The following is a 27,178-nucleotide window of genomic DNA, read 5'->3' as shown; positions in this document are numbered from 1 at the left end:
AAGGAAGGAAGGAAGGAAGGAAGGGAGGGAGGGAGGGAGGGAGGGAGGGAGGGAGGGAACGAACAGACAGGTATTACATACCACACAAAGTTCTAGAAACCCAAAGACTGAGAGGTATCCATTTTATTTAGCAACTTTGGGTGTCGCTGATCTTGTCCAGAGCAATTTCTGTGGAATAATGGGGCAAAAGCAAAAATGGGAATGGATTAAAAGAATGAAAAGAATGTTCTTGTCTATTATTTTTCTACGATCATCATATATATATATACACACACACATATATTAGGCAGGGCCCAGTGGCTCACGCCTGTCATCCCAGCACTTTGCGAGGCCGAGGCGGGCAAATAACTTGAGGCCAGGAGTTCCAGACCAGCCTTGCCAACATAGCAAAACGCCATCTCTACTAAAAATGCAAATATTAGCCGAGCATGGTGGCGGGCGCCAGTAATCTTAGCTACTCCGGAGGCTTAGGCAGGAGAATTGCTTGAACCTGGGAGGCAGAGGTTGCAGTGAGCCGAGATCATGCCATTGCACTTCAGCCTGAGCGACACAGCAAGGCTCTGTCTCAAAAATAAATAAATTCTTAAAAGTTGATGGGAGAAAAAAAGTTGTTTAAAATAATTTTTTTAAAGTTGATAGGAGGTGAGGAAGCGTAGCTACTGACGGCCCATTCTTGGATAAAATATTTTGACTCAGGAAATGAAGAACAGAGCTGCAATTACAAGGGATCAAAAGATATTTTTCCTTAAATGGAAGGAAACTTGTTTTGTTCACCATGGGATCTCCGGGGCCCGGCACATCTGGCCACTTAATGGGCATTCAATAAACCCCCGAGCTGGCTGGTGGCCGGCTTGCAGGACGCTGTCGCACAAGGACGGGCGCTGGAGTCTTTCCTTCTGGATTATGTAGGGACGAATGAAGGCGCGGGCTCAGTCCCTGACAGCGCAGTACCTTCGCCCTAAGCTAACCCACCCTGGGCCGCGTGGAAACCAGGGACCAGGAGGACAGACACCGGCGCACCAGAGAAATACGGGGTGGGTGGAGAAAAGAAAGCCCCACCCGCTGACAGCCGTTTCATCTCCAGCCTCGCCGTTTTATGCAGGCCCCTCCCTACACGGCTCCTGCTTCTCACACGCCTTGTACGCAACGGAACTGACGTGTACGTCGCGAGCGATTGACGGAAACAGAAATTGCTTTGCGGCCGGCACGGAAATTGCTTTCCTTCTGCTTCCGTTCTTGGTCCATGTGAGAGAAGCTGGCTGCTGAAATGACTGCGAACCGGCTTGCAGAGAGGTGAAGGGCAACGAGGGGAGGGGGGATTCTGGGTCTCGTTGGGGGCCGGGTTCCCCAGCTTTTGGGAAATGGGCGCCCCCTTTTAACAGATGGCAGTGGTTCCCCTCAAGAGCTGGCCACTTGTTCCTGTTTTCCGCGATCCAGCCTTTAAAGCCCTTTTAATTTCATTCACTTACTCCGCTCCTCAGCTGTATAGCCGCATCCCTGTTGGTCTTGATGCTGTTTCTGCCTCCCCAGCTCCTTTACTATGTTTCACATTCCTCGTCACGTGACCCCTTTTTCTGCCTCTGCCGCGGCCCGATTTAATCCTCTGCGCAGGCAGTGCAGGCGTTATAAACTCCCCGAATCTTCGAAAGCTTTGCTGACTGGAGTCATCGCCACGTTTTGGCTCCTATGATGTTTTGTGCCTCCCCTCCCCGCCCCCGGAACTAAATGTAGTCCGTTTAGTAATGTTGGCTTTGCAAATACTAATAATATATGCTGTTAAGTAACGGTAAATTTTGTAATTTGTTTGTGGGTACCAGTCTCCTTAGTTAAGCACCTACTTTGCTAAGCAAGCCCCAGGGAAAATGGCTTACTCAGCTGCTTTCGACCTGTTTCTGCATTCCTAGGAACAAGTGATCAAGATGACACTTTTGATCAGGCTGCCTATCAAAGAGTCAAACATGTGGAGGATGCTTAGAAATATTAATCTTGAAACTGCCTTGCCTCCAGGGCTAGCAACAGCGTCTTTGGCCATATTATTCTAGGGTCTGACATTTTTATAGCTTCCCATAGGTCATAGGAAATGTTGTGCCAATCACTGAAAAGTGTTAGCTCTTTTACATGCAGTTTTGAGTCAGGCATCATTCCTGGAGGTGATGCCTGACATCAGTCTAAATTTCACGTCTTGACAAGTTTTCAAAGGCGTTCATGCTGCTTTATATATCTTCTGAGGAATAGGGCTATTCTGTGTTGAAGTTACAATGTTTACGAGATTGTTTTAATAGATTAGACATTGCTTCAAATAATAATATTTCTCTATTAAATTTCAACTTTTATTATAATTAAGGGATACATATGCAGGTTTGTTACACAGGTATATTGCATTCACATTTCTTTGTTGCCTCTTTTAACAGCCTTCTGGCTTTGAGCCAACAGGAAGAACTAGTAGATTTGCCAAAAGACTACCTCTTGAGTGGGAGTGAAGATGAGGTGGGTGACAATTGCTAAACTGCCTTCAAAATTAGGGTAGAGAGCACATTCCTGGAATGGAAAGGTGTGGCAATATTCTATGTATTTGTTCAGGTCTCTCAAATTAATTACAAATGGTTAGTGTTTCATATATAAGTTACTGTATCATATTAAGTGCTATAAGGATTTGGAAACTAAGTTACACTCACTACCTGCAAGTTGCATAAGTATAATTTATAAGACCAACCAAAACAGGCCCGGCTGGTGGCTCACACCTGTAATCCCAGCACTTTGGGAGGCTAAGGCAGGGAGATAACCTGAGGTCAGGAGTTCAAGACCAGCCTGGCCAACATGGCAAAACCCTATGTCTACTAAAAATACAAAAATTAGCTGGGTGTGGTGGTGTGTGCCTATAATCCCAGCTACTATTGAACCCAGGAGGTGGAGGTTGCAGTAAGCCAAGATCGCACCACTGCACTCCAGTCTGGGCAATAGAGCAAGACTCCGTCTCAAAAAAAAAAAAAAAAAGACTGAAACACATGGTCCTCATGATATGATTTCCCAAGTTTGGATTTCTATAGAGCGTTATTTATCTGACTGAAATATGCATATGTATTCTAAGCTGACTCTCCAACAGATGCTATAAGAATTCCAATTCTTTATTTCCCTTACAAAAAACCACTTTTTTTTCTCTTGGGTTGGGGGCACACGACACATCTATTTTAATAACAAGGAGGGTTTTTTTTTTTGTCTATTTTTTTCTGCTTGTCGTGTTCTTCGTAGGAAAAGCCAATTTAACTTGGAGGCCGGGTGTGGTGGCTCACACCTGTAATCCCAGCACTTTGGGAGGCCAAGGCGCGTGGATGACTGGAGGCCAGGAGTTCAAGACCAGCCTGGCCAACATGGTGAAACCCGTCTTTACTAAAAATACAAAAATTAGTTGGGTGTGGTGGCACTCGCCTGTAATCCTAGCTATTCCGGTGGCTGGGGCAAGAGAATCACTTCCAGGAGGTGGAGGTTGCAGTGAGCTGAGATCACACCACTGCACTCCTTCCTGGGCAACAGAGCGAGACTCTGTCTCAAAGAAAAAAAAAGCCAACTTTGTAACTGGCTATGACTTACACTATATGTCAGGGTTTCCATGTTAGATCATACTATATATTTTATACAGAAACACCATTTTAAGCCCTTTTTGTCTAGAAGCAAGTTAGGACAGACACATGGCATTAGCTCCCTTTTAGTTTGAGCTTGAATGCTTGCACACCAGACCTCTTCCAATTCCCCAGTTCTCTACTGACCAAAAGAACAAGAGATTTGGCCGGGCGTGGTGGCTCACGCCTGTAATCCCAACACTTTGGGAGGCCAAGGCAGGCAATCACAAGGTCAGGAGATCGAGACCATCCTGGCTAATATAGTGAAACCCCATCTCTACTAAAAATACAAAAAATTAGCCAGGTGTAGTGGCGGGCGCCTGTAGTCCCAGCTACTCAGGAGGCTGAGGCAAGAGATTGGCATGAACCCGGGGGTGGAGCTTGCAATGAGCTGAGATCATGTCAACTGCACTCCAGCCTGGACCACAGAGCGAGACTCTGTCTCATAAATAAATAAATAAAGAGCAAGAGATTTTATGGGAGACTCAATTTCCATGTTGTCTTTTCCCTCCCCCTCATCCTGATGGTTTTTCCTTTTCTGTGTCTTAGGGGGACAATGATGGAGAGAGAGAGCATCAAAAGCTTCTGGAAGCAATCAGTTCCCTTGATGGAAAGAATAGGTAACGTTCCTGTCAGTTAGGGCAGGTTATATAGTTGATTCCGTGAGATTTCTCTGCAGCTACTATTTATTGAGTGCTTCATGTAAAGACCTTAATACCAGTGCCTAGCATATAGTAAGCATTATATAATTGTTAGCAATTACTAGTCTTAGTGCTATTACTGTAAGCATTTGCAGTCTTATTCCACAATGAAAATCTTTTAAAGCATTGAGTAGGCATTACTTAACCCCATTAGAGAAGTAAATTGACTTACCCCCAAGGTCAGCTGGCTAATATGTTATAGGTTTAGGTGTGTTTGAATCTAAGTCCGATATGTTTTCCACTATGCTTACCTTGTAATAAAGAGAAGAGATGAGGGTTAGACAACCAAGTCCAAGTTAGGAACAGATCTCCTTGCTGCATCATGACAAAACTTGACCCTAGAAGAAATACAAGAAACCAAAGCCCTGTATGAAGAGAGAAGTGTTTGTCTCTCCCACCCCTAAGCCCCCATAAAATTTATCCATTCCTATTATATCGTTTTGCCTAATTTCAGGCGGAAATTGGCTGAGAGGTCTGAGGCTAGTCTGAAGGTGTCAGAGTTCAATGTCAGTTCTGAAGGTAAGTTGGAACAAAGGAAGATACCCATGCATGAAACTTGTGGGATTCCAAGGGCACAGTGTTCACCTCACCCCCCAGGAACTGTTTTTGATGTAGTTAATGACTCATACCATAAATACCTGGGAGAGTGGGTGAAGAAGTGTAGTCAGATGCCCTTCAGTTTCTTCCATCTCTCAAAGAAAGCCTAGAAGGCTGTGGTCAAGGTATGCTACCGAGTTTGATGAGATACTTCTAGGATAGAGGGACATGAATGAAGACAGCTGCCTCTTAGTAACTTAGTCATAATTCATATTTGTACAATTTCATTTTAATTTCAGTTCTCTTAACAATGCTTTGAGTTAGGAGACAGGCAAATGTTCTCTTCAGCCAGAGCTCAGAGAAGTCAAGTTACTTATTCAAGGGCCTTTGCCTAGTACAGTGTTTTTCAACCTTTGCTTTTTTATTGCTCCCCTGAGAGGAGCCTTTTAAGACATTTTTTTCCTCATTGTATCCCTCCCACTATGCCCCTTCCCCAGGAAATCAAGTCCTAAGGAATAAGAGTTTGTTGGACAGAGTTGAGCCTTGGAGGGACACAAAACATTGTAATATCTAAGATTCTTTTCATACTCTCCCAGAAAGAACCAATTTTCACCCTGGGGTGGGGGGAGGTGGTAAAAATTGCCCCTGTTCAGAATACATGCTCTAATAAGTGGCAGCCGTGGGATTTTATCCTAATACTGAGTCTAGATGCCAAATCTTTTTCACCCTGTTCACAACTTAGGCAGCTAGAATGGGTTTTGCATTCGTAGTAATCACTGGTGTAGCCTCCTAGGGCAAATAACAATGTATTCCAAGCATACTCATTCAGCGGATATTTATTGTGTTTCTACTAGGTAGCAGTATCAGGAAGTGTTGTAGATACCAAGGCTACAGTAGTGAATAAGATGTGAGCTCCTGGGGCTTACTTTCTAATAAAGGGAGACAGTAAGAGAGGATGATGCAATAAAGTGACTAAGTGGCTACTTTAGATTGGTTGGTCATGAAAGGCCCCGAAGAGGCAAAATTGAAGCTGACATCTGAATGACAAGTCAAGTGAACCATGCAAAGATTAGGGAAAGTATTTCAGGCCAGGGAACAGCTAGCACAAAGGCTCTAAGGTAGAAACATGCACAGCATGTTGAAGAATGGGAAAGAGGACCCTGTGACAAGAGCATGGTGGAGGGTGGGGGGTGACATGAGGTTAGAGAGGCAGATGGGGATTAGATCTCATAGGACCGTGTCGTTTAGGTAGATGAGATTCAAAGTATAATGGGGAGTCACTGGAGGATTTTCAGCAGCGTCATGACATGCTGTGGTTTATATTTTCAAAAGATCATTTTGGGCTGGGTGCAGTGGTTTACACCTGTAATCCCCAGCACTTTGGGAGGCCGAGGTGGGCAGACTGCTTCAGCCCAGCAGTTTGAGGCTGGCCTGGGCAACATGGCACAACCCTATCTCTACAAAAAAAGATGCAAAAAATTAGCCACGCATGGTGGCACATGCCTATAGTGCCAGCTACTTGGGAGGCTGAAGTGGGAGGATTGCCTGAGCCTGGGAGGCAGAGATGGCATCACTGCTCTCCAGCCTAAGTGACGGAGTGAAACCCTGTCTCAAAAGAAAACAAACACACGAAATATCACTTTGGTTGTTTTTATTTTTGGCTGTTATGTGAAGAATGAATTGCAATAGGGCAAGAGTAGAAGCACCAGGAGAAAAGAAAATGAGTTTTGAATAAATATTTTCCCCTATCTTCTACCCCCTAACACGTTTGGGGATGAATGTAGAGTGATAGTGTTGGCATGGCTAGAAATAGGCAATTGAAGTAAGAGAATTATTCGTGCTTCTCTGCACATTTGCCATCTACTGGCATTTTCTACTGAGGCTTCTGCCTACATTATATTGAGATCTTGCCTCACTTCTTGGTCTGACTAGAAAGTTTGACCTTTCTACAGGATCAGGAGAAAAGCTGGTCCTTGCAGATCTGCTTGAGCCTGTTAAAACTTCATCTTCTTTGGCCACTGTGAAAAAGCAACTGAATAGAGTCAAATCAAAGAAGACAGTGGAGTTACCTCTGAACAAAGAAGAGATTGAACGGGTAAGCTATAGAGAAGGTGGTCTATTAAGGGAAAGAAATTGTGTCAACAAGGGAAAATAGGGTAATAGAAAGAAGGGAAAGACCTGAAAAATGGGAGAAGGGGGAGCTGTGATTTCCCCACTATGGATAAGATTAAAAATAATCTAGGAGTGCCAGGCGCAGTGGCTCACGTCTGTAATCCCAGCACTTTGGGAGGCCGAGGCAGGCGGATCACCTGAGGTCAGGAGTTCGAGATCAGCCTGGCCAGCATGGTGAAACCCCGTCTCTACTAAAAATACAAAATTAGCCTGGTGTGGTGGCACACACCTGTAATCCCAGCTACTTGGGAGGCTGAGGCAGGGGAATCGCTTGAACCAGGAGGTGGAGGTTGCAGTGAGCCGAGATCGTACCATTGCTCTCCGGCCTGGGCGACACAAGTGAAACTCCATCTAAATAATAACAATCTAGGAGAAATTGCAGTCCTGAGAAGCAAGCGGTAACCTCTAGCATCCTGATTCTTTCGTGGGCTAAGAAACGTTGTTTCCTAATTTCTTGTTAGTCCTTTGGGTTTGATGCTTTAATCTTGTGGCTCTTTCCTTTTACATACTTTGTCTGCTTCAGATCCACAGAGAAGTAGCATTCAATAAAACCGCAAAAGTCCTCTCCAAATGGGACCCTGTCGTCCTGAAGAACCGGCAGGCAGAGCAGCTGGTTTTTCCACTGGAGAAGGAGGAGCCAGCCATTGCTCCCATTGAACATGTGCTCAGTGGCTGGAAGGTGAGTACAACAAAATGAAACTGAACTTCATTGAAAGGTGAGATTTTATAAGTTGGAGATTTCAGAGCCTGCAATTGATTTGATTGGACATGTTAAGCTAAACCCCAGCATAAGTCATTTTAGCTTAGTGCTCAGAAAGAAGGGATTGTCCATCGTCATTGTCAGTCATGTGACTGACATGTCAGTCACAATAGCTCTGTGATCACTTTTTTTTTTTTTCCTTGAGACAGGGTCTCGCTCCGTCACCCACGCTGGAGTGCGGTGGCACGATCTCAGCTCACTGCAACCTCCGCCTCCTAGGTTCAAGCGATTCTCCTGCCTTAGCCTCCCAAGTAGCTAGGATTACTGGCACGCACCAACACACCCAGCTAAATTTTTTGGGGGATTTTTAGTAGATACAGGGTTTCGCCATGTTGGCCAGGCTGATCTCAAACTCCTGACCTCAAATGACCCGCCCACCTCAGTCTCCCAAAAGTTTTGTGATTACAGGAATGATGAGCCAACGCGCCCAGTCTCTGTGTCACTTTTCATCTGCTTATAGTATATGGTACTTGGCTATTTCCATGTTTTTGTGTTAAACCATGTGATTGCCCTTATAGCGGGAACATAATAATGTTTTCTTTCTTTTACTCCAGTTTTTAAAAAGCATTTAAAGCCACATTCTGATCCTAGGGAAATCAGGAACTCGGTAGTATTAATGATGCCTTAGTGAGGATATGTGAACAACAGAAGCCAAAGTTTGCTTGTACAGGAATGAATACCACATTAAAATATGTGTTGCTGGCAATGACTAGAACTTCAGCAGGTAACTTATTATGACTCTGAGCTGCAGGGCAGGGGTTGATGTTTTAGAGCTGGGTTTCCCAAACACTGACCCCTAACAAAGTTTTTGTCTGAAACAAAAGGATAATTGTAAGTATGTTTGTTTGGTGGGTGTAATGTTGCCAGTTCTTTTTTATTATGAGGTTATTCTTTCTATTTTAGTGGTGTTGAAATGTCTTTTCTTCTATGAAATGATGGTGGTAGTAAATGATGGGATTGGGGATGAAATGGTAGTTATGCTCTTGGCAAAATTAGAAGTTGGAAATCCTATGTTGGTCCCTAAAGTCTCGGTTTTTAGTCTGAATAGCTGCTTTAGAACAGCTAGCCTACTTTTCCAATACACCATTGGTATGGAGTCTATAGTCTATAATGGGCTGATTAATCTTAAATAGATGCCCTCTTTGTGCTTCTCCTCTTTACTTTCCAAAAACCCAAGAATAGTAGTTTCTTAGGCGTTGGGAAGTTGAGCTAATTAAAGCTAATCAAAGTAAACATTGCTTGCCACAATAGCTAGAAATTGAGTGAGTAGTTGCTTATTATGGGGATAAGCTGTTTCTGATGTTTTTGCTGAAGTCACTACCATTCTCTTTCTAGGAGGCTTCCTTTTCTACATGAAAAAGAGATCAGGTTTAAAGTGTGGCTGCAGGATGAAGGGAGACTTTAGAAAAAAAAAAATCAGAGGTAATACAATTTGTAGGATTCAAAAATAAAAAAGCATAGAAGATATGTAGTGAAAAGTTTGACTCCACCCTCTGCCCCATCTGATCATTTTTACCCCCATACTCACCACTTGCATAAGTTTGCTGTCGTTGTTGTCTTAGAGTTTCATTTCTATATTCACGTTTACCTCTTTTTTAAATAAAAAGAATGGTAGCATGCTACTACACACTGTCCTCCACCTTGCTTTTTCCAAATGACAGTGTAATCTTGGAGATAGCAGGAAAATGCCAAGTTTGTTATTAAAAACGAGATGGGGCTGGGCGTGGTGGCTCATGCCTGTAATCCCAGCACTTTGGGAGGCTGAGGCAGGTGGATCACCTGAGGTCAGGCGTTTGAGACCATCCCGGCCAACATGGCGAAACCCCATCTCTACTAAAAATACAAAAATTAGCGGGGCATGGTGGTGTGTGCCTGTAATCCCAGCTACTAGGGGGGCTGAGGCAGGAGGATCACTTGAACCTCAGAGGCAGAGGTTGCAGTGAGCCGAGATTGTGCCACTGCACTCCAGCCTGGGCAACAGAACAAGACTCCATCTCAAAATATATACATAAATAAATAAAAAATAAAAACTAGACGGTAGTGGAGGAGGTTACACTAAGAATAGCACAACCTCTTCAAGATAGAGTGAGGCTCAGATGTTGTACATTGAATATGCCATGACATTCATTCATTCTAAGACTGACTTTTGAGAAATTATGCTAGTAGGGCACAGAGAAATAAGGAAGTGCTTAGTTCAGAGGGTGCTTTGTGGCTAGCAACTCCTAGGTCTCTCCTTACAACTTAGAGTGCAAAGTACCAACAACTAGTATATGCTGTATTAGGGTTTCTAGAGATTGAATATCAAGTCTCAGGCTGGGCACGGTGGCTCACGCCTGTAATCCAAGCACTTTGGGAGGCTGAAGCAGGTGGATCACCTGAGGTCAGGAGTTCAAGACCAGCCTGGCCAACATAGTGAAACCTCGTCTTTACTAAAAATACATAAAAGAGCCGGGCATGGTAGCACATGCCTGTAGTCTCAGCTGCTGAGGAGGCTGAGGCAGGGGAATTTCTTGAATCCAGAAGGCGGAAGTTGCAATGAGCCGAGATCACACCACTGCACTCCAGCCTGCAAAAAAAAAAAAAAAAAGAAAATTGAAAGTCTGTACTATAGTTTTGGTTCAGCTTCCTAAAATTTTGTTTAGCTGCAAATAATAAAGTGGGATATTGCATGAGAAGGCAATTGTAAACTGCGAAGTGCTAGAAATCCTGTAAGGTAACTTCTTTCACCCGTCTCCTCACTATTCTCTGTGTACACCACTATTTACCAAGGCATTCTCCTTGAAACCTTAGTCTCTCAGTATGCCCTCACAAGAGGAGAGGAGGCATTGCTAGAAAATGCTGCATGCCCCTACTGGAGATCGGAGAGTCACAACATGCTTTAGCATTTTAAAGGCTGTGAAACAGGCCGGACGGACGTGGTGGCTCACGCCTGTAATCCCAGCACTTTGGAAGGCTGAGGTGGATGAATCACCTGGGTTAGGAGCTCGAGACCAGCCTGGCCAACATGGCAAAACCCCGTCTCTACTAAAAAATATACAAAAATTAGCTGGACATGGTGGCTTATACCTGTAATCCCAGCTACTCCGGAGGCTGAGGCACCAGAATCACTTGAACCCAGGAGGTGGAGGTTGCAGTGAGCCAAGATTGTGCCACTGCACTCCAGCCTGGGCAACAGAGTGAGACTCTGTCTCAAAAAATAAAAATAAAGGCTATGAAACAATGGTGAAGACACCTGTTGGATTTAATTTAACTTAAGGTATACAAACTGATTTTATTAAAATTTCAATAAATTGAATTTTAAGCTTTTAACAGGGGAAGCAAATCTTGTTATCTGATAAGGAATGTGTTTGGGGAAGAGCTGGTCTGTCTCCACTGCTGCCTCCTCTCTCTCACCTTCTTCCCCTACTGCCCCACTAGAACTTCTCTCAAAAGGCATTAGTGAGGGGCCTCCGAATTGCCAGATCCCAAGCCTTCTTAGTCTTTAGCGTATTTTACACCATTAGCACATTTCATTCTAAAAATCTTTCCCCTCTAGCTTCTGTGATATACTCTGGGTATTTACTCTCTCTGGCTTTCCTTAGTCCTTTTTATGCTTGCTCTGTAAATTCCATACTTTTTTTTGTTTGTTTGTTTTTTGAGATGGAGTCTCGCCACCACGCCCAGCTAATTTTTTGTAGTTTTTAGTAGAGATGGGGTTTCACCGTGTTAGCCAAGATGGTCTCGATTTCCTGACCTCTTGATCCGCCCGTCTCGGTATCCCAGAGTGCTGGGATTACAGGCGTGAAAATTCCATAACTTGGCTGGGCGTGGTGGCTCACACCTGTAATCCCACCACTTTGGGAGGCCAAGGCGGGCAGATCACGAGGTCAGGGGATCGAGACCATCCTGGTTAACACGGTGAAACCCCGGCTCTACTAAAAATACAAAACATTAGCCGGGCATGGTGGCGGGTGCCTGTAGTCCCAGCTGCTCGAGAGGCTGAGGCAGGAGAATGGTGTGAACCCAGGAGGCGGAGTTTGCAGTGAGCCAAGATCACAGCACTGCACTCCAGCCTGGGCAACAAAGCGAGACCCCATCTCAAACAAAAAAAAAAAAAGAAAATTCCATAACTTTTGACTATCACTCTCAACCCCTTCTTTGGAGCTCCAGTCTTATATTCCATGTGACTAGCAGGAGTCACCTGGGTCTCCCATGTGCACCTTAAACTTAGTCTAGTCCAAAGTAAGCTTCGCGTTTCCTTTCCCCAGACTTCCAAAACCTATACCCCTTCATTCTGCAACTCAGTTAACAGCGTAACTTCCTACCCCAGTCACTTAGGTTGGACCCTCAGTCATTTGATTCCTACTTGACCCCTTCACTATCTCCCTCTCCGCCAGTTTATACAGGGGCCTAGGCCTGCAAATTCTGTCTCTGTAATAGCCCTTAGGCTCCTATTTTCTCTTCATTTTCATTTTCACTGCCCTAATTGAGGCCCTCATCGAACCTTTCCTTTGGAACTTTACATATATCCTCTACACAATCAGCAGGATTTTCTTGCTGAAACACGAAATTGATTGTTGCTCTCCTTAAAATCCTTCAAAGGCTGTTCACTTACAGAATAAAATAAAATTACCTAGCATTTTAGCTATGTTGGACAACACATTCTATTACATACCACTCCTTTCCCTGTGTCTGTGTTTTTGCTTATGCTCATCTGTTTGGATTTTTTTTTCCTCCTGACAGAACTGTACTTAGGCCTCAAAGCCTAATTCAAAAGGTCACTTCCTTCCCCAAGCCTAACCTACCTCCTAATAATATTTAATGGTGATTTCCTCTGTGATTACCCCTATAGAATAACGTAGCAGTATGTATTTAACCCATTATGTTATGCTGTTTGTGTTGTATATGTCTGTGCTCTGAAAGGCTGTGAGCTCCATGAGGACAGGAACTATCTTAATCAATTGTGTATTCCTAGCACCCCACACAAGTGCCTGGAATATAGCTACAATCAACAAATGTTTGTAAACTGATTTGAATTGAAGGGACATTACAGCATTGTAGTATAAATCACTTTGTAGCCTGTGATTGATCACTACTGCAAATACTAAAAATGGAAGAACATGTACCTTTACTATTCAGTAAAACAGTTTTATGGTTAAATCAATAGCATCGTGTAACATGTGATGATGTGCGTTTATGCATTTATCCAAATATTTGTAAGTTTAATACTGACCATGATGTATATGGCTATTGAAGAAAACCACTATGTGTGTGAGGTTTGAAACTAGCTCTGTTGCCTAGGGCTGTCTTTGTGCCTTGCCAGAATGTGGACCGTGGCATGATCGGCCTGATTATTTAGCCATCCTCATGATAGCATGTGGAATAACTGGTTTACAGTTCATTCGTTTCATACATACTCTGCCTAGCATGCAAAATTAACTGGAAACTGAGGAATTGGAGCCAAAGTTAGAAAATGAGGAGAGTTCGATTTGAACCATCAGGAAACAGGCTAATTACATGAAGGTCTTTTTCTTTCTTTTTTTTTTTTTTTTTTTTTTTAACATAATAAATAGAGATGGGGTTTCACCATGTTGCCCAGGCTGGTCTCAAACTTGTGGGCTCAAGCAGTCCTCCTGCCTCAGCCTCCCGAAGTGCTGGGATTACAGGCCTGAGCCACCATGCCCATCCTATATTTTTTTAAAGGCAATATCCTTTTGTGCTCAAGAAATTAAGACACACACCCCACCACAAACTACATTTGAAGACTGTGCCAAAAAAATGTCATGTTTTTTCTCATTTTCTTTCATCAGTAATTAATGATACCAAGAACACTTATATGCATGGTTTATAGCAGTGGGCTATGGTCAAAAAAAGTTGGGCTTCCCCTCTGAGATATTTGCAGATCTATTTCCTAGGTATATCATCAGTGGCAAATAATGCTTATCTTAAGATCTAACCTCACAGGGCATGCTGGGCTCACGCCTGTAATCCCAGCACTTTGGGAGGCCAAGGCAGGAGGATTGCTTGAGGCCAGGAGTTTAAGACCAACCTGGGCAACATGGTAGGACCTTGTCTCTACAAAAAATAAAAAAAATTAGCAGACATGGTGGCTTGCACTTGTGGTCCCAGCTGCTCAGGAGGCTGAGGCAGAAGGATCACTTGCGCACTAGAGGTGGAGGTTGCAGTGAGCTGAGATTGGAGTGCCAGTGGACCCCAGCCTGGGTGACAGAGGAAGACTCTGTCTCAAAAAAAAAAAAAAAAACTAACTGCCCCTTCCCTCTAGAAATATTCTAAAAGAAGACTTATGATATGAATTTGAGATTCCTAACTATGAAGTAATAGTTATGTGCTTCAAATAATACATAACAATACAGGGACTCAAGGGCAATGTGCCTAAATTCTTAAGAGAATGGAAATCTGTTTAACATATATTGGTAACCTGGGCCGGGCGCAGCGGCTCATGCCTGTTATCCCAGCACTTTGGAAGGCCAAGGCGGGCGGATCACGAGGTCAGGAGATCGAGACCACCCTGGCTAACATGGTGAAACCCCGTCTCTACCAGAAATACAAAAAATTAGCCAGGCGTGGTGGCAGGCGCCTGTAGTCCCAGCTACTCGGGAGGCTGGGGCAGGAGAATGGCGTGAACCCAGGAGGCAGAGCTTGCAATGAGCCAAGATCACGCCACTGCACTCCAGCCTGGGCAACACAGCAAGACCTGTCTCAAAGAAAAAACATACTGGTAACCTGAACACAGTGATCCTTCTCAGCAGTATTAGAGAGTAGCCTCAGCATCTCCCTGCTGAAGTTGTCATATAAGAATCAAATAAGGCTTTATTTACACTGCTGACAAGAAGACTGGAACCCCCTTCTCTTGCTGTAACAGCCAATCCTATCCACTTATGATTCCAATTCTAGTGTCATAAGTTAGATAATCATAGGAATATAAAGAGAGAAAGCTGTAAGAGCATGGCTTAAGACTCAGAATGTTTTGTTGCTTCTTTAAGGCAAGAACTCCCCTGGAGCAGGAAATTTTCAACCTCCTCCATAAGAACAAGCAGCCAGTGGCAGACCCTTTACTGACCCCCGTGGAAAAGGCCTCTCTCCAAGCTATGAGCCTGGAAGAGGTAAGTGTGTCATAGGCCCTTCACACCCAGGCATGCCACGCTTCTAGCATTTGTCTTCTGGCCCAGATGTCACTGTAAATACCATTTGTTGTAGGCAAAGATGCGCCGAGCAGAGCTTCAGAGGGCTCGGGCTCTGCAGTCCTACTATGAGGCCAAGGCTCGAAGAGAGAAGAAAATCAAAAGTAAAAAGTAAGGAGGCCCCTGTGAACTAGCCTTTGGTTCCGCAGAAGAAAGTCATGTGGCTCATCATAAATTCTTTGGAGAGAACCTTTGATGCGGCAACTAGAGTCATGTAGATTAGGTCCCAAACAGGCGTGACTAGACTTTTGTTCCCCACAAACCAACCTCATACAGTTTTGCCAAAAAGAGGACAATTCAGTTACTTTCTCTACCTTCCAAGGCATCACAGAGTGGTTCTGCAGAATGAGCTCTGAATTCCAGAGCTGTTAAGGCCAACAGGGCTTCCTTCCTGCCTTTTTGCCTCTTTGAAACTTGTTGGCCACATGTGGTGGCTCATGCTTGTAATCCTAGCACTTTGGGAGGCCAAGGTGGGTGGATCACTTGAGCTCAGGAGTTCAAGACCAACCTGGGTAACTGGTAAAACTGGCTGGGCACGGTGGCTCATGCCTGTAATCCCAGCACTTTGGGAGGCTGAGGTGGGTGGATCACTTGAGGTAAGGAATTCAAGACCAGCCTGGCCAACATGGCAAAACCCCATCTCTACTAAAAATACAAAAATTAGCCAGGCTTGGTAATGTGCACCTATAGTCCCAGCTACTTGGGAGGCTGAGGTGGGAGGATCACTTGAACCCAGGAGGTGGAGGTTGCAGTGAGCCAAGATCACATCACTGCACTCCAGCCTGGGTGACAGAGTGAGACACTGTCTTAAAAAAAAAAAAATGAAACTTATTCTACTCCTCCCTTGAGTTATAGAGGCAAAGGAGACTCTTTGAGCCACAGAGGTCTACCCTGAGGACTGTGGGTACCAAGAATCCTGCCAGTCCTCTCAGGTCCCAAACTAACTCCCTATAGCCAACTAGCTCTATGATGCCCGTTCCAGCCCCCTGCCCTGGGAACCAATTGGGTAGTATGGGCACTTGTGCCTATGACATCCATGCTTCAGCTAAATTGCTAAACTCTTCCCTCCTACCCCTCTTACCCTACAGGTATCACAAAGTCGTGAAGAAAGGGAAGGCCAAGAAAGCCCTAAAAGAGTTTGAACAGCTGCGGAAGGTTAACCCAGCTGCGGCACTAGAAGAACTGGAAAAAATTGAAAAGGCCAGAATGATGGTGAGACTACCTCTTGCCCCACCCCCACCCCTTTGAACCAGCTTTCCTTGGAAGCCACTAAAGGTCTAAATCTCACTCTGTTCTTTCTTTCTAGGAAAGAATGAGCCTTAAGCACCAAAACAGTGGGAAATGGGCCAAGTCAAAGGCAATTATGGCCAAATATGACCTGGAGGTAAGAGACCCTTGGGGTGAGAGAAGATCTGGAATTGGAGGATGCTAGCAGAAGCAGAGTTGGGGAAGAGCCATGAGGATGGATGGAAAACCAGGAATCTAAAAAGGCATCAGAAAAATCTCTAAGGCAGAAAGGAAAATGACCAGAAACAAGGTGGAAAAGGAGAGATGAAAGGGAAACAGCATTGAAGGCAAGTCCAAAGCGGGAGAGGAGCTTTTTAAAATCTTATTTCACCTGTTGATTCCTTGAAGACAAAGAATTTGTCTTCCATTTTATACCACAGCTATTAACCCAGCATTGTATATGCAGTTTAAACAGTAGGTACCAGTAAGAAATACCAAGTCAAATCGAGAGGAGGCAGCTTTATGAAATGGACCAGGAAAGGTATTATTGCAGTCACTAATGACAGGGCTCTCATGCTGTGACTCTTTGCTCCAGGCTCGCCAAGCTATGCAGGAACAGTTGGCCAAGAACAAAGAACTAACACAGAAACTCCAGGTAGCCTCTGAGAGTGAGGAAGAGGAGGGAGGCACAGAAGAAGTGGAAGAACTCCTTGTCCCTGATGTAGTGAATGAAGTGCAGATGAATGCAGACGGGCCGAATCCCTGGATGCTCAGGAGCTGTACCAGTGACACCAAAGAGGCTGCAACCCAGGAGGACCCTGAGCAACTGCCAGAGCCTGAGGCCCACGAAGTTTCTGAAAGTGAGGGAGAAGAGAGACCAGTGGCAGAAGAAGAAATTTTGTTGAGAGAATTTGAGGAAAGGCGATCCCTTAGAAAAAGGTCTGAGCTCAGCCAGGATGCTGAGCCAGCAGGCAGTCAAGAAACAAAAGGTGAGCTGTGATCAAATGGAAGGGAGAAATTCCTAGTGCTGTGGACAGACTATGGGAGAAAAAAAAATGTGTCCACCCACACACACAACTGCATAGTGATTAGGCTCTAGGGACTTGCAAGAGTGCATGCACTGGATCCCTGTAGAGAAATTACATTCATAACTACTCTTCTTTGAAGCCATTTAATAAGCAGTCATCTGCATGGCCATGCAACGTGGTTCAGGCACATTTTCTGTTTTTGGGGGCTTACAGCCTTCAGAAAGCCATAATAACTAAACCGTCCTTGAAGTTAGGGTGTGAGTTAGTGTTCCTGGCACCTACACACCAGGGAGAAGTACATATGGTAGAATGGCAAATCTGAAAGTCCATTCACACCTATAGACACAGATAGGTCAATTTTGAGACATTAGGAAACTTCTTCTAATTGCCGGATTTTTTTGTTTTGTTGGTTAAGTAGGAGTGGCATTTTTAGCACTTCTTAATTCTAGTTTATGTGTGTCTACATGGGGTGAGACTTTACGGAATGAATGACTCCACGGGGCTACATGGCAAATTAAAATTGTGACTCCATGCTCAGGCTCTATTTGTACTTTATATTTTCTACCTGTTATCTTGAAGAGATCTTATTAACAGTGTTAGCACCTGTGAGATTGGTCAAAGTTCCCATTTCTGGCAATAAACCAGGACACTAAAAAGCCTGCCTAGGAAAACTACCTACATTGAAAAATCACTTGGCTATCTGGACAAATTACCAGGTCTGGTTTGGTTCCACATAGGAATGCATTTAGATGATGGCAAAAATCTGGTTTTACATGGCAAAAAAAAATTATTTTTTTCTACTTTTTTTTTGTTTAAGAGACAGGGTTTTGCTCTGTCATCCAGGCTGGAGTACAGTGGTGCAACCATACCTTACTGCAGCCTAAGACCTCCCAGGCTCAAGCGATCCTCTTGGCTCAGCCTCCCAACTAGCTGGGACTACATGTATGTGCCACCATGCTGAGCTACGTTTTTGTAGAGACTAAGGTCTTGCTCTGTTGCCCAGGCTGGTCTTGAATTCCTGGCCTCAAGCTATCCTCTCACCTCAGCCTCCCAAAGTGTTAGGATTACAAGTGTGAGCCACCGCACCCAGACTCCTTTTTTTTTTCCTTTGTTTTTTTCAGGTTTCCACATACAAAAATTTATTTTAAAAGAGCTATAATTTAGAATGTATTGTGGTGACCTTTACTTAATAGTTTTGGCTGGATATTTCTGGGATTAATAATTGCAAGCAGTCACTTCTGAGAGAATTTTGGAAAGCAGCACAGCGGGCTGAGATTGTTGGGGTGTCCATATATGACCACAGGACCCTAGTGGCTTTCTCTTAAGCCCCCTCAACAACTGACCATCTATCTAAATGTGCAGAGCGGCTGACTGTGATATGAAAGGATGAAAGACAGATTTGCATTTCTTTAGACAGTAAATAAATCAAATTTTCTCAAACCTTCCAAGAGTGTCCTAAAATACTGGAAAGTCACGGACCCCAATGAAAATGAACAAGGAAAGCTGATTCTTGAGAAATAAACATACATGTGTCCAAAGGCCAGATCTAAGGAGCTACAATGGCTTCATGCCAAAGCTAGAGAGCAGGATCAACTTGGGAATGGTGGCAACTTGAGTCAATGAAAAAGCCAGTTTAGAAGCCAGGTTTCCCTCCAGACTTTTTTTTTTTTGAGACAGGTGTCTGTCATCCAGGCTGAAGTGCAGTGGTGCAACCTTGGCTCACTGCAAGCTCCACCTCCCAGGTTCAAGCAATCCTCCTGCCTCAGCCCGCAAGTAGCTGGGATTACAGGCATGCGCTACCACGCCCAGCTAATTTTTGTATTTTTAGTAGAGACGGGGTTTCACCATGTTGGTCAGGCTGGTCTCAAACTCCTGGCTTCAAGTGATTCACCCACCTCAGCCTCCCAAAGTGCTGGGATTACAGGTGTGAGCCACTGTGCCCAGCCACCCCTCCAGATTCTTAAGACTAGTGTTATTTGCTCAGATGTTGCCAGTGGAAGTGTGAGCTACATCCACTGGATAAAGCAGCTACTTCATCCCTTGACTCAGCAACAGCAGATTATGAAATACTGCTTTAAGATACGGAGTAGAAATTCTTGAGTCAAGATGAAAATCCTGGCCGGGCGCGGTAGCTCACACCTGTAATCCCAGCACTTTGGAAGGTCGAGATGGGTGGATCACGAGATCAGGAGATCGAGACCATCCTGGCTAACACGGTGAAACCCCGTCTCTACTAAAACTACAAAACATTAGCTGGGCATGGTGGCAGGCACCTGTGGTCCCAGCTACTCAGGAGGCTGAGGCAGGAGAATGGCGTGAATGCGGGAGGCGGAGCTTGCAGTGAGCCGAGATTGCACCACTGCACTCCAGCCTGGGAGACAGAGCGAGACTCCATCTCAAAAAAAAAAAAAAAAAAAAAAAAAAAAAGATGAAAATCCTGGATAAGGTTTTTATAAGCAGTAAAGCATAAATTACAATGAAGTTGCATTCAGAAGCCACCTGTTAAAGTGGCTTCCTTTTTTAAAATTTGGAACTTGGGGCAATCTTCCCAAGTGGGGTTTACTGCACAAGGAACTTAAGCCACAGTCCCAGTCATACAGTGGATCATTGACAAAGCTGGGAATAGGACCCAGGACGTCTGCTTTCCAACATACTACTTTTTTTTTTTTTTTTGAGACAGGTCTTGCCCTGTTTGCCCAGGCTAGTATGCAGCGGCACAGTCACAGCTCCCTGCAGCCTTGACCTTCTGGCTCCAGTGATCCTCCCAGCTTAGCCTCCCAAGTAGCTGGAACTACAGATGCACACTGCCATGCCTGGAAATTTTTTGTTGTTGGGGGAGTGGAGGTGGTAGAGATGAGTTCTCACTATGTTGCTTAGGCTGGTCTCGAACTCCTGGGCTCAAGCGATCCTCCCCACTCGGCCTCCCAAAGTGCTGGCATTACAGGCATGAGCCACCATATCCAACATCGCACATGCTCCGTTTTTGTTTTTTTTTTTTTTTTTTTTTGAGACAGAGTCTTGCTCTGTCACCCAGGCTGGAGTGCAGTGGCACAATCTCAGTTCACTGCAACCTCCGCCTACCTGGTTCAAGTGATTCTCCTGCCTCAGCCTCCCAAGTAGCTAGACTACAGGCACATGCCACCATGCCTGGATAATTTTTTGTATTTTTAGTAGAGACAGGGTTTCACCGTGTTAGCCAGGTCTCGATCTCCTGACCTCATGATCTGCCCGCCTCGGCCTCCCAAAGTGCTGGGATTACAGGCATGAGCCACCGCGCCTGGCCACATGCTACTTTTAATTACCAAACTCCATTGCCTGCTATGATTAGTGTACTCTCTAGGAGATTCAATGTACAGAATCTTCTTTTCCCTGTTTGTCCTCGTTAGAATGTCTTATGTGGTACCTAGCACTTGGTGGGTGCTCAACAAATGCTTACCAACCAGACAACGTACATACCTCCTTTTCCTGACACAGCTTTCTTTTTTTTTTTTTTTTTTTTTGAGACAGAGTCTCACTCTGTCGCCCAGGCTGGAGTGCAGTGGCGCGATCTCGGCTCACTGCAAGCTCCGCCTCCCAGGTTTATGCCATTCTCCTGCCTCAGCCTCCTGAGTAGCAGGGACTACAGGCGCCCGCCACCATGCCCAGCTAATTTTTTGTATTTTTAGTAGAGACAGGGTTTCACCGTGGTCTCGATCTCCTGACCTTGTGATCTGCCTGCCTCGGCCTCCCAAAGTGCTGGGATTACAGGCGTGAGCCACCACGCCCGGCCTTTTCTGACAGCTTTCATTCTTTTTCCCCCAGATTCCAGCAGCCAGGAAGTGCTGTCTGAATTGAGGGTACTATCTCAGAAATTGAAGGAAAATGATCAGTCCAGGAAGCAAAAAGCAAGTTCAAAGGGGACTATTCCCCAGGTCCAGAGAGAGGAACCTGCCACAGAAGAAGAGGAGCCCCTGTTGCTACAGAGGCCAGAGAGAGTACAGACGCTGGAAGAACTAGAAGAGCTGGGAAAAGAAGAATGTTTTCAAAATAAGGAGCTTCCCAGACCTGTGTTAGAAGGGCAGCAGTCAGAGAGGACCCCAAATAATCGCCCTGGTGCCCCTAAGGAGAAGAAAAAGAAGGAGCAAATGATCGACCTACAGAACCTCCTAACCACACAGTCTCCCTCCGTGAAGTCTTTGGCAGTTCCCACAATAGAGGAGCTGGTGAGCAGAGCCAGGGTGGTGGGCCATTGTTCAGAAAGTGTCCTTGCACAAGGAGTAATGAAGCTTTGTTTCGCTGCGGGCACATTTCAGTAATTGAGAAGTCCAGAATAGTATAGGGCCAGGCTAGTCCTAAAACAGTGATGTTTTAATAGATGCAGATATATGGGTGCTGTCAAGACCCCTATTTCCGAAACCCTGATCCACCAAAACTCCTCTGGGGTGACTCTAATACTGCTGTCAGAGGAAAGAGGGAGTAACTCAGAGTTCTGACCAGATCCCAGGCAGGACAACTCGAAGGTGAGTCATTGAACTGTTGCCAAAGTTTTATTCAGTGGGATCTCAAATGGTCTAAGACTCCCCAGTTAATCTGAAACTTAGTGAAGCATCCTGGCACCTGTCTTTTAAGGGATATAAGCTGGACGAAGCCTACAGTCTGGCCACTTAGAGCTCCTGCTGCTAACACGGGCCATTCCTTCCTCCACCCTGCAGCTTCCTTACTCAAAAGTTTAAAATTGTGTCATATGATAATGAGCTAGAGATACTTACCCTAGAGGGAAGAAAATTGGAGCATGATTGGCTGCGCACTAGTTTGTATCTCAAGACTATCATTGTTCAGCACTTCCCTCTAGGGGGCGCTAAAATGTCACGACCCAAAATTCAACCGTTCTCGCCATGAACCACAGCTCATAAGCCAAGCTGTAGCTCTCGCTTGTTTCTCCCCAGGAAGATGAAGAGGAGAGAAACCAAAGGCAGATGATAAAGGAAGCGTTTGCTGGGGATGATGTCATCAGAGATTTCTTGAAAGAGAAGAGGGAAGCCGTGGAGGCTAGTAAGCCAAAGGACGTGGACCTGACGCTACCTGGCTGGGGCGAGTGGGGTGGTGTGGGCCTAAAGCCCAGTGCCAAGAAAAGACGCCGGTAAGAATGCGGAAGAAAGTCTGTCAAAAGGGCACTAGGTTCTCCCCCATCGCCCTTCGGTGACCTCCCTACCCTTTTGACTAAGTCTTTAATGCTCCTAGTCAGATGTCCTGTTGTTTTGCTTTCCAGGTTTCTCATTAAAGCCCCTGAGGGTCCTCCAAGAAAAGATAAGAATTTGCCAAATGTGATTATTAATGAGAAGCGCAACATCCACACAGCGGCTCATCAGGTGAGAACTTAGAGAGTTCTTTAGCTGCCTGACTTTCTTGCTTGAGAGGAGTATTCTAGTGATCTGTAGTCAAGAGGGACGTGTGATCTTGACCACAGAATCAAATCTATTGTTTCTGCTGAATGGCTGTTACATTTATCATCTCAGATAGACTATGCTGTTTTAATTACTGGACAGGAAAAAAGTTTAGAGTCAAGGTAATGCTCAGAGGCTATAAGGTTTGAGCTGTAGCTTAAGAAAAATGAAGACAAACCGGTACTTGTTCAGGAGAATGAGAAGATTGTAAGTTGTGTCACATGATAACGAGCTGGGGATGTTTACAAGAGAAGAAAATTTGAGCGTGATTACGGTGTTCAAGTATATCGAAGGTTACTGTATGAAGTCATATAAAGTAGAAGTTAGAGGAGATACAGAATTCAAGGCTGCTCTGGGAGTATGAGTACATGTAAAGGGGACTCAAGAATGAGATTGGACTAGATGACCTTTATGTTCCCTTCAATTCTGACATCTGTCCCCAGCCAGTATATTGAAATGAGTTACATTTTTCCCTCTGAAGGAATAAGGAACTAATGGCTACAGAACAGAGGTAAGAAGATATACATTTCAGTAGCATTCTTTTTTATCTTATTTTGTGAACCAATCACTGCAGAAACTGAAACGTAACTACTGCAGTCCCAATTAAGGCTATATAACTAGAAAATAGGCAGTTACACGATAAGGGAAGGGGGGAAAGGGTGCTTCAGTGGGCCAGGATTCCAGGTGATGGGTAGAGTATAGAGCTCAATAAAGACGACCCTTCCCTTCCAGGGGTCTATTTGTTTTTTTAATGCAGTCATGGCAAACTGACAAATAGTTTTCTAGGAATCTCCCCTGATTTTCATCTTTTTAATAAGTTACTGCAGGTTCCAACATGCAGTAGAATAAAGTGCTTCAAGGTGCCTAGGGGGGACTTCTGAGACTGAATACTTTGTCCAGGTGTTCTCTTTGTCCAGGTGTTCTCTTTTTCTGTTGCCCTGGTTGACAAGCACAGATGTAGCCGTCAACCCAAATAAGACATTCCCTTAACTTAAAGAGAATTTGTTTCCTTCGCTACTACCAGGACCACCAGATAGTGCTTAGCTTCTCTTGAGTATTCCACTGAATGTTTCCAAAGACTAATGATTTGCTTTTTTTGTTTTTGTTTTGTTTTCAGATGGAGTCTCACTCTGTCACCCAGGCTGGAATGCAGTGGCATGATCCCAGCTCACTGCAACCTCCACCTCCCAGGTTCAAGCTATTCTCCTGTCTCAACCTCCTGAGTAGCTGGGATTACAGGCATGCGCCACTATGCCCAGCTTATTTTTGTATTAGTAGAGACGGGGTTTCAGCGTGTTAGACAGGCTGGTCTTGAACTCCTGACCTCAAGTGATCTGCCTGCCTCGGTCTCCCAAAGTGCGGGGATTACAGGTGTGAGCCACCGTGCCCTGCCAAAGACTACTGATTTTTACATCCCCATTTTCTGCTTACGTGTTTTCCTCCTTTGGCCATTGTGGAAGTGTTGAAAGATTATTTAAATGTCTGAAGGTAGAAATGTGGTGGAGGAATACCAGGCAAGGAAACAGGAGCTTTGGGTTCTGTTCTCCAATGCTGCTCCTCATTTACTTAGGTCCATCATTTCCTCCCTCTAAGCCAAATTTTCAGGCCAGAGATGACCATTGCCAATATCTAGTGCCTTCCAGCTCTACATTCTGTGGTGCCAAAAGAAGATGAAGCCAAGTGGGCCGGGTGTGGTGGCTCACGCCTGTAATCCCAGCACTTTGGGAGGCCGAGGTGGGCGGATCATGAGGTCAGGAGATCGAGACCATCCTGGCTAACACGGTGAAACCCTGTCTCTACTAAAAAAAAAAAAATTCAAAAAAATTAGCCGGGCATGGTGGCGGGCACCTGTAGTCCCAGCTACTCAGGAGGCTGAGGCAGGAGAATGGCGTGAACCCAGGAGGCAGAGCTTGCAGTGAGCTGCACTCCAGCCTGGGCGACAGCGAGACTCCATCTCAAAAAAAAAAAAAAAAAAAAAAAAAACCCAAACAAAAACAAACAAACAAAAAAAAGATGAAACTAAGTGTAACGGCCTGGTAAAGTTCAGGATTCGGGTTCCTTGAAACATCAATCCTAAGAGAGGGAAGGAGGAGACTGAGAGCATAAAGAGGGTAGAAAAGTTATAAAATCCACAGGGATACAAAATGGTCTGGACTCTTGCAGTCACAGTGTTAGATAGGAAAGCTCACTCTGGGACAACAGCCCTGGAGCTCCTGTAGCTGGATAGGGACAGTGTCACTTGTAATCCCAGCTACTTGGTAGGCAGAGGTTGCAGTGAGCAGAGATCACCCCAGTGCACTCCAGCCTGGGCAACAGAGTGAGACTCTGTCTCAAAAAAAAAACAAAAACAAAGACAGAAGTAGTGTCAGGTTGGTTTTTTAGACCCTGAATTGTTGAATAAACAGGGGATCTAGAGCCAACTTAGGCCCCCCTACTCCCAAATGTCATCAAGCAGATTTGACTCCTAAGAGCAGATGGGAGCGATGGGATGCCTTAACCTCTCAGTCTCTTCACTTGCAGTCATCATGTGGAACCGTGGCCTGTACCAAAATAGTACCTGATGAGAGTTGCCAGTACAGTGTATAACTGCACCCCAGGCCTGCCTCATACCAAATCATTCTCCTTCCTTTCCAGGTACGAGTGCTTCCATATCCATTTACCCACCATTGGCAATTTGAAAGGACCATCCAGACCCCCATAGGATCCACATGGAACACCCAGAGGGCTTTCCAAAAGCTGACTACTCCCAAGGTCGTCACCAAGCCAGGCCATATCATTAACCCCATAAAAGCAGAGGATGTGGGCTACCGGTCTTCCTCAAGGTCGGACCTGTCTGTCATACAGAGGAATCCAAAACGAATCACCACACGTCACAAAAAACAGCTGAAGAAAAGCTCTGTAGATTGAGTTGCTGGAGGAGTGACAGCCAGGAGCCCTGACTTCACTTCCTTTGGTCCAGTTTTACTCTGGTACAGGGTGGATTCCAAAACTGGCTCAGTACATTGCATGTAGTTGAGCCACATTTTAAAAATAAAGGCATTTTTTAATCTATTTACCTGGAGTATATGTTGCGTTGTCCCCCAGTGGAATCATTTCATTCAAGTCGGACACCTTTGGATTCTCCAGCATTGCATTTCTCCAGTTGCACTTGTCAGGGACTTCCTTTTCTTACCAAGGATTATGTAGTTGGTCCTAAATCGAAGTGGAGAAAATTCACTGTAGTCTGTAATCTTAAATATATCACATCAGATATGATCCACCATTGATAACTGCCAACTGGAAGAGACAGGGTTAATAATGATAAAATATTGTATATTTTAACCTCTGAACCTAGAAAGAGGATATACAAACTGCAATTGGATTCTGCCCTAGACTGATCCTAAGACCAGGACGGTGCCAAAGCTGGGTTCTGTCCCCACAAGTCTAGCCACAGCCATTTTTTTCACGTGTGTGAGCTTCCTGGCTTGTATAGGCTGCTGTCTACAATATCTCGCATATAACCTTCTACTTATTTTCTCATAAGAAGACCAGGAGGTTTTACCCTTATTTTGTAGATAAAAGTAGATGTGATTTCAGAAGTAAACCTCTACTGCCTTTCCTTCCTAACTCAGGGCCCACTCCTCACCATTGATTGAAAGTGTAGTTTATTCAAGCATTGCTTTGCTATGTGACAGTTCACATGGGCTTCTCAGCTCTGAGGAACTTGGCCTGCCTTTGGATGGCAAGAAATATATGGAAAGAGCCCCTGCAGCTCAATTTCCTAACAAGGAATTTGGGAAACCTAATTCCAAAATGACACCACTACTGCACCTTGCCTCCTGCCTTGGAGATTCAGTCCCATCCCCAGCATTCTTAGACCACAGTGGGTTCATTTTTGCGTCACAGGTCCCTCTAAAAATATGCTGAACGTTATGAACTGTCTCCAGAAAAATGTGCACACACACACATTTGTATGGCATTTTACATAAAGTTTCAGGGGTTTTCAAGACATTTGGAATCCCTGGGCCAAAAGTTGTACCACTCCCAAATTTTCTTTTGCAATCCCCCCAACAGATACGGCCTTCTCTTCTGAGCACACCACTCTCCAAATCAGTTCCAAAATGTTTAGACCTCAATGGTAGCTAGTCCCAGTATCTTCACGGGAGAAAATTTTCAGAATAGAGCGATGTATCTAGTGTTACACATCAAACTGAAGTGAAAAGCCAAAGGATAAATTTCTATGAATTCCCCAGCGGTCCCCTGTGGCCCCCTAGCATTGCTCATCCTCTGGAAAGGGAAGAGAAATGAGTATGTTGAGCAGTGTTCAGTGCCCAAAAGGCATGCTTAAGTTATCCATTGGCTTGAGATTATCCACGATCCACTCGCTGGTTGACACTTAAGTCAGTAGCCAGTGATAGGGGATGCGGGACCCCTGCCCACTCCTGCCTCCGTTTAAGAGACCACAACATTCTCTTGCACTCTTTTGAGCACAAAGCTGCTACCTCTGTCCCACCCACCCCCCAAATTGAAGCACCCAATCAAGTGTCCCCGGT

At 44.8% G+C, this 27,178-nt stretch overlaps 1 protein-coding gene across 2 annotated transcripts; it reads left to right on the top strand.

The window, feature by feature from the left end:
* Nucleotides 1-1,013: 1,013 nt before the first annotated feature.
* On the top strand, nucleotides 1,014-25,697 carry UTP14A (UTP14A small subunit processome component). Of its 2 annotated transcripts, XM_007992660.3 has the most exons (15): nucleotides 1,014-1,293; nucleotides 2,412-2,487; nucleotides 4,167-4,237; nucleotides 4,773-4,837; nucleotides 6,808-6,950; nucleotides 7,551-7,706; nucleotides 14,771-14,890; nucleotides 14,985-15,079; nucleotides 16,057-16,180; nucleotides 16,275-16,352; nucleotides 16,791-17,184; nucleotides 21,025-21,425; nucleotides 22,149-22,342; nucleotides 22,472-22,571; nucleotides 25,281-25,697. In XM_007992660.3, exons 1-15 carry the CDS (start codon nucleotides 1,268-1,270, stop codon nucleotides 25,551-25,553), a joined length of 2,316 nt encoding a protein of 771 aa, XP_007990851.3. In that variant the 5' UTR covers nucleotides 1,014-1,267; the 3' UTR covers nucleotides 25,554-25,697. The 2 variants fall into 2 exon arrangements, with proteins under 2 accessions (XP_007990851.3, XP_072869510.1); XM_073013409.1 differs by lacking the exons at nucleotides 22,149-22,342; nucleotides 22,472-22,571; nucleotides 25,281-25,697 and adding an exon at nucleotides 21,578-21,738.
* The last annotated feature ends 1,481 nt before the right edge of the window (nucleotides 25,698-27,178 follow it).

This window comes from Chlorocebus sabaeus, chromosome X (genome assembly GCF_047675955.1).
Source record: "Chlorocebus sabaeus isolate Y175 chromosome X, mChlSab1.0.hap1, whole genome shotgun sequence".
NCBI lineage: Eukaryota > Metazoa > Chordata > Mammalia > Primates > Cercopithecidae > Chlorocebus > Chlorocebus sabaeus.
This window is presented reverse-complemented; position numbering and strand designations above follow the sequence as displayed.

What these genes read in the sequence shown, in the direction of transcription:
- UTP14A (XM_007992660.3), top strand. Translation starts at nt 1,268, where the DNA reads ATGACTGCGAACCGGCTTGCAGAGAG. An exon ending in ATGTGCTCAGTGGCTGGAAG is followed by an intron (nt 7,707 to 14,770) that starts GTGAGTACAACA and finishes TGCTTCTTTAAG; the next exon opens with GCAAGAACTCCCCTGGAGCA. An exon ending in AAGAAAATCAAAAGTAAAAA is followed by an intron (nt 15,080 to 16,056) that starts GTAAGGAGGCCC and finishes CTTACCCTACAG; the next exon opens with GTATCACAAAGTCGTGAAGA.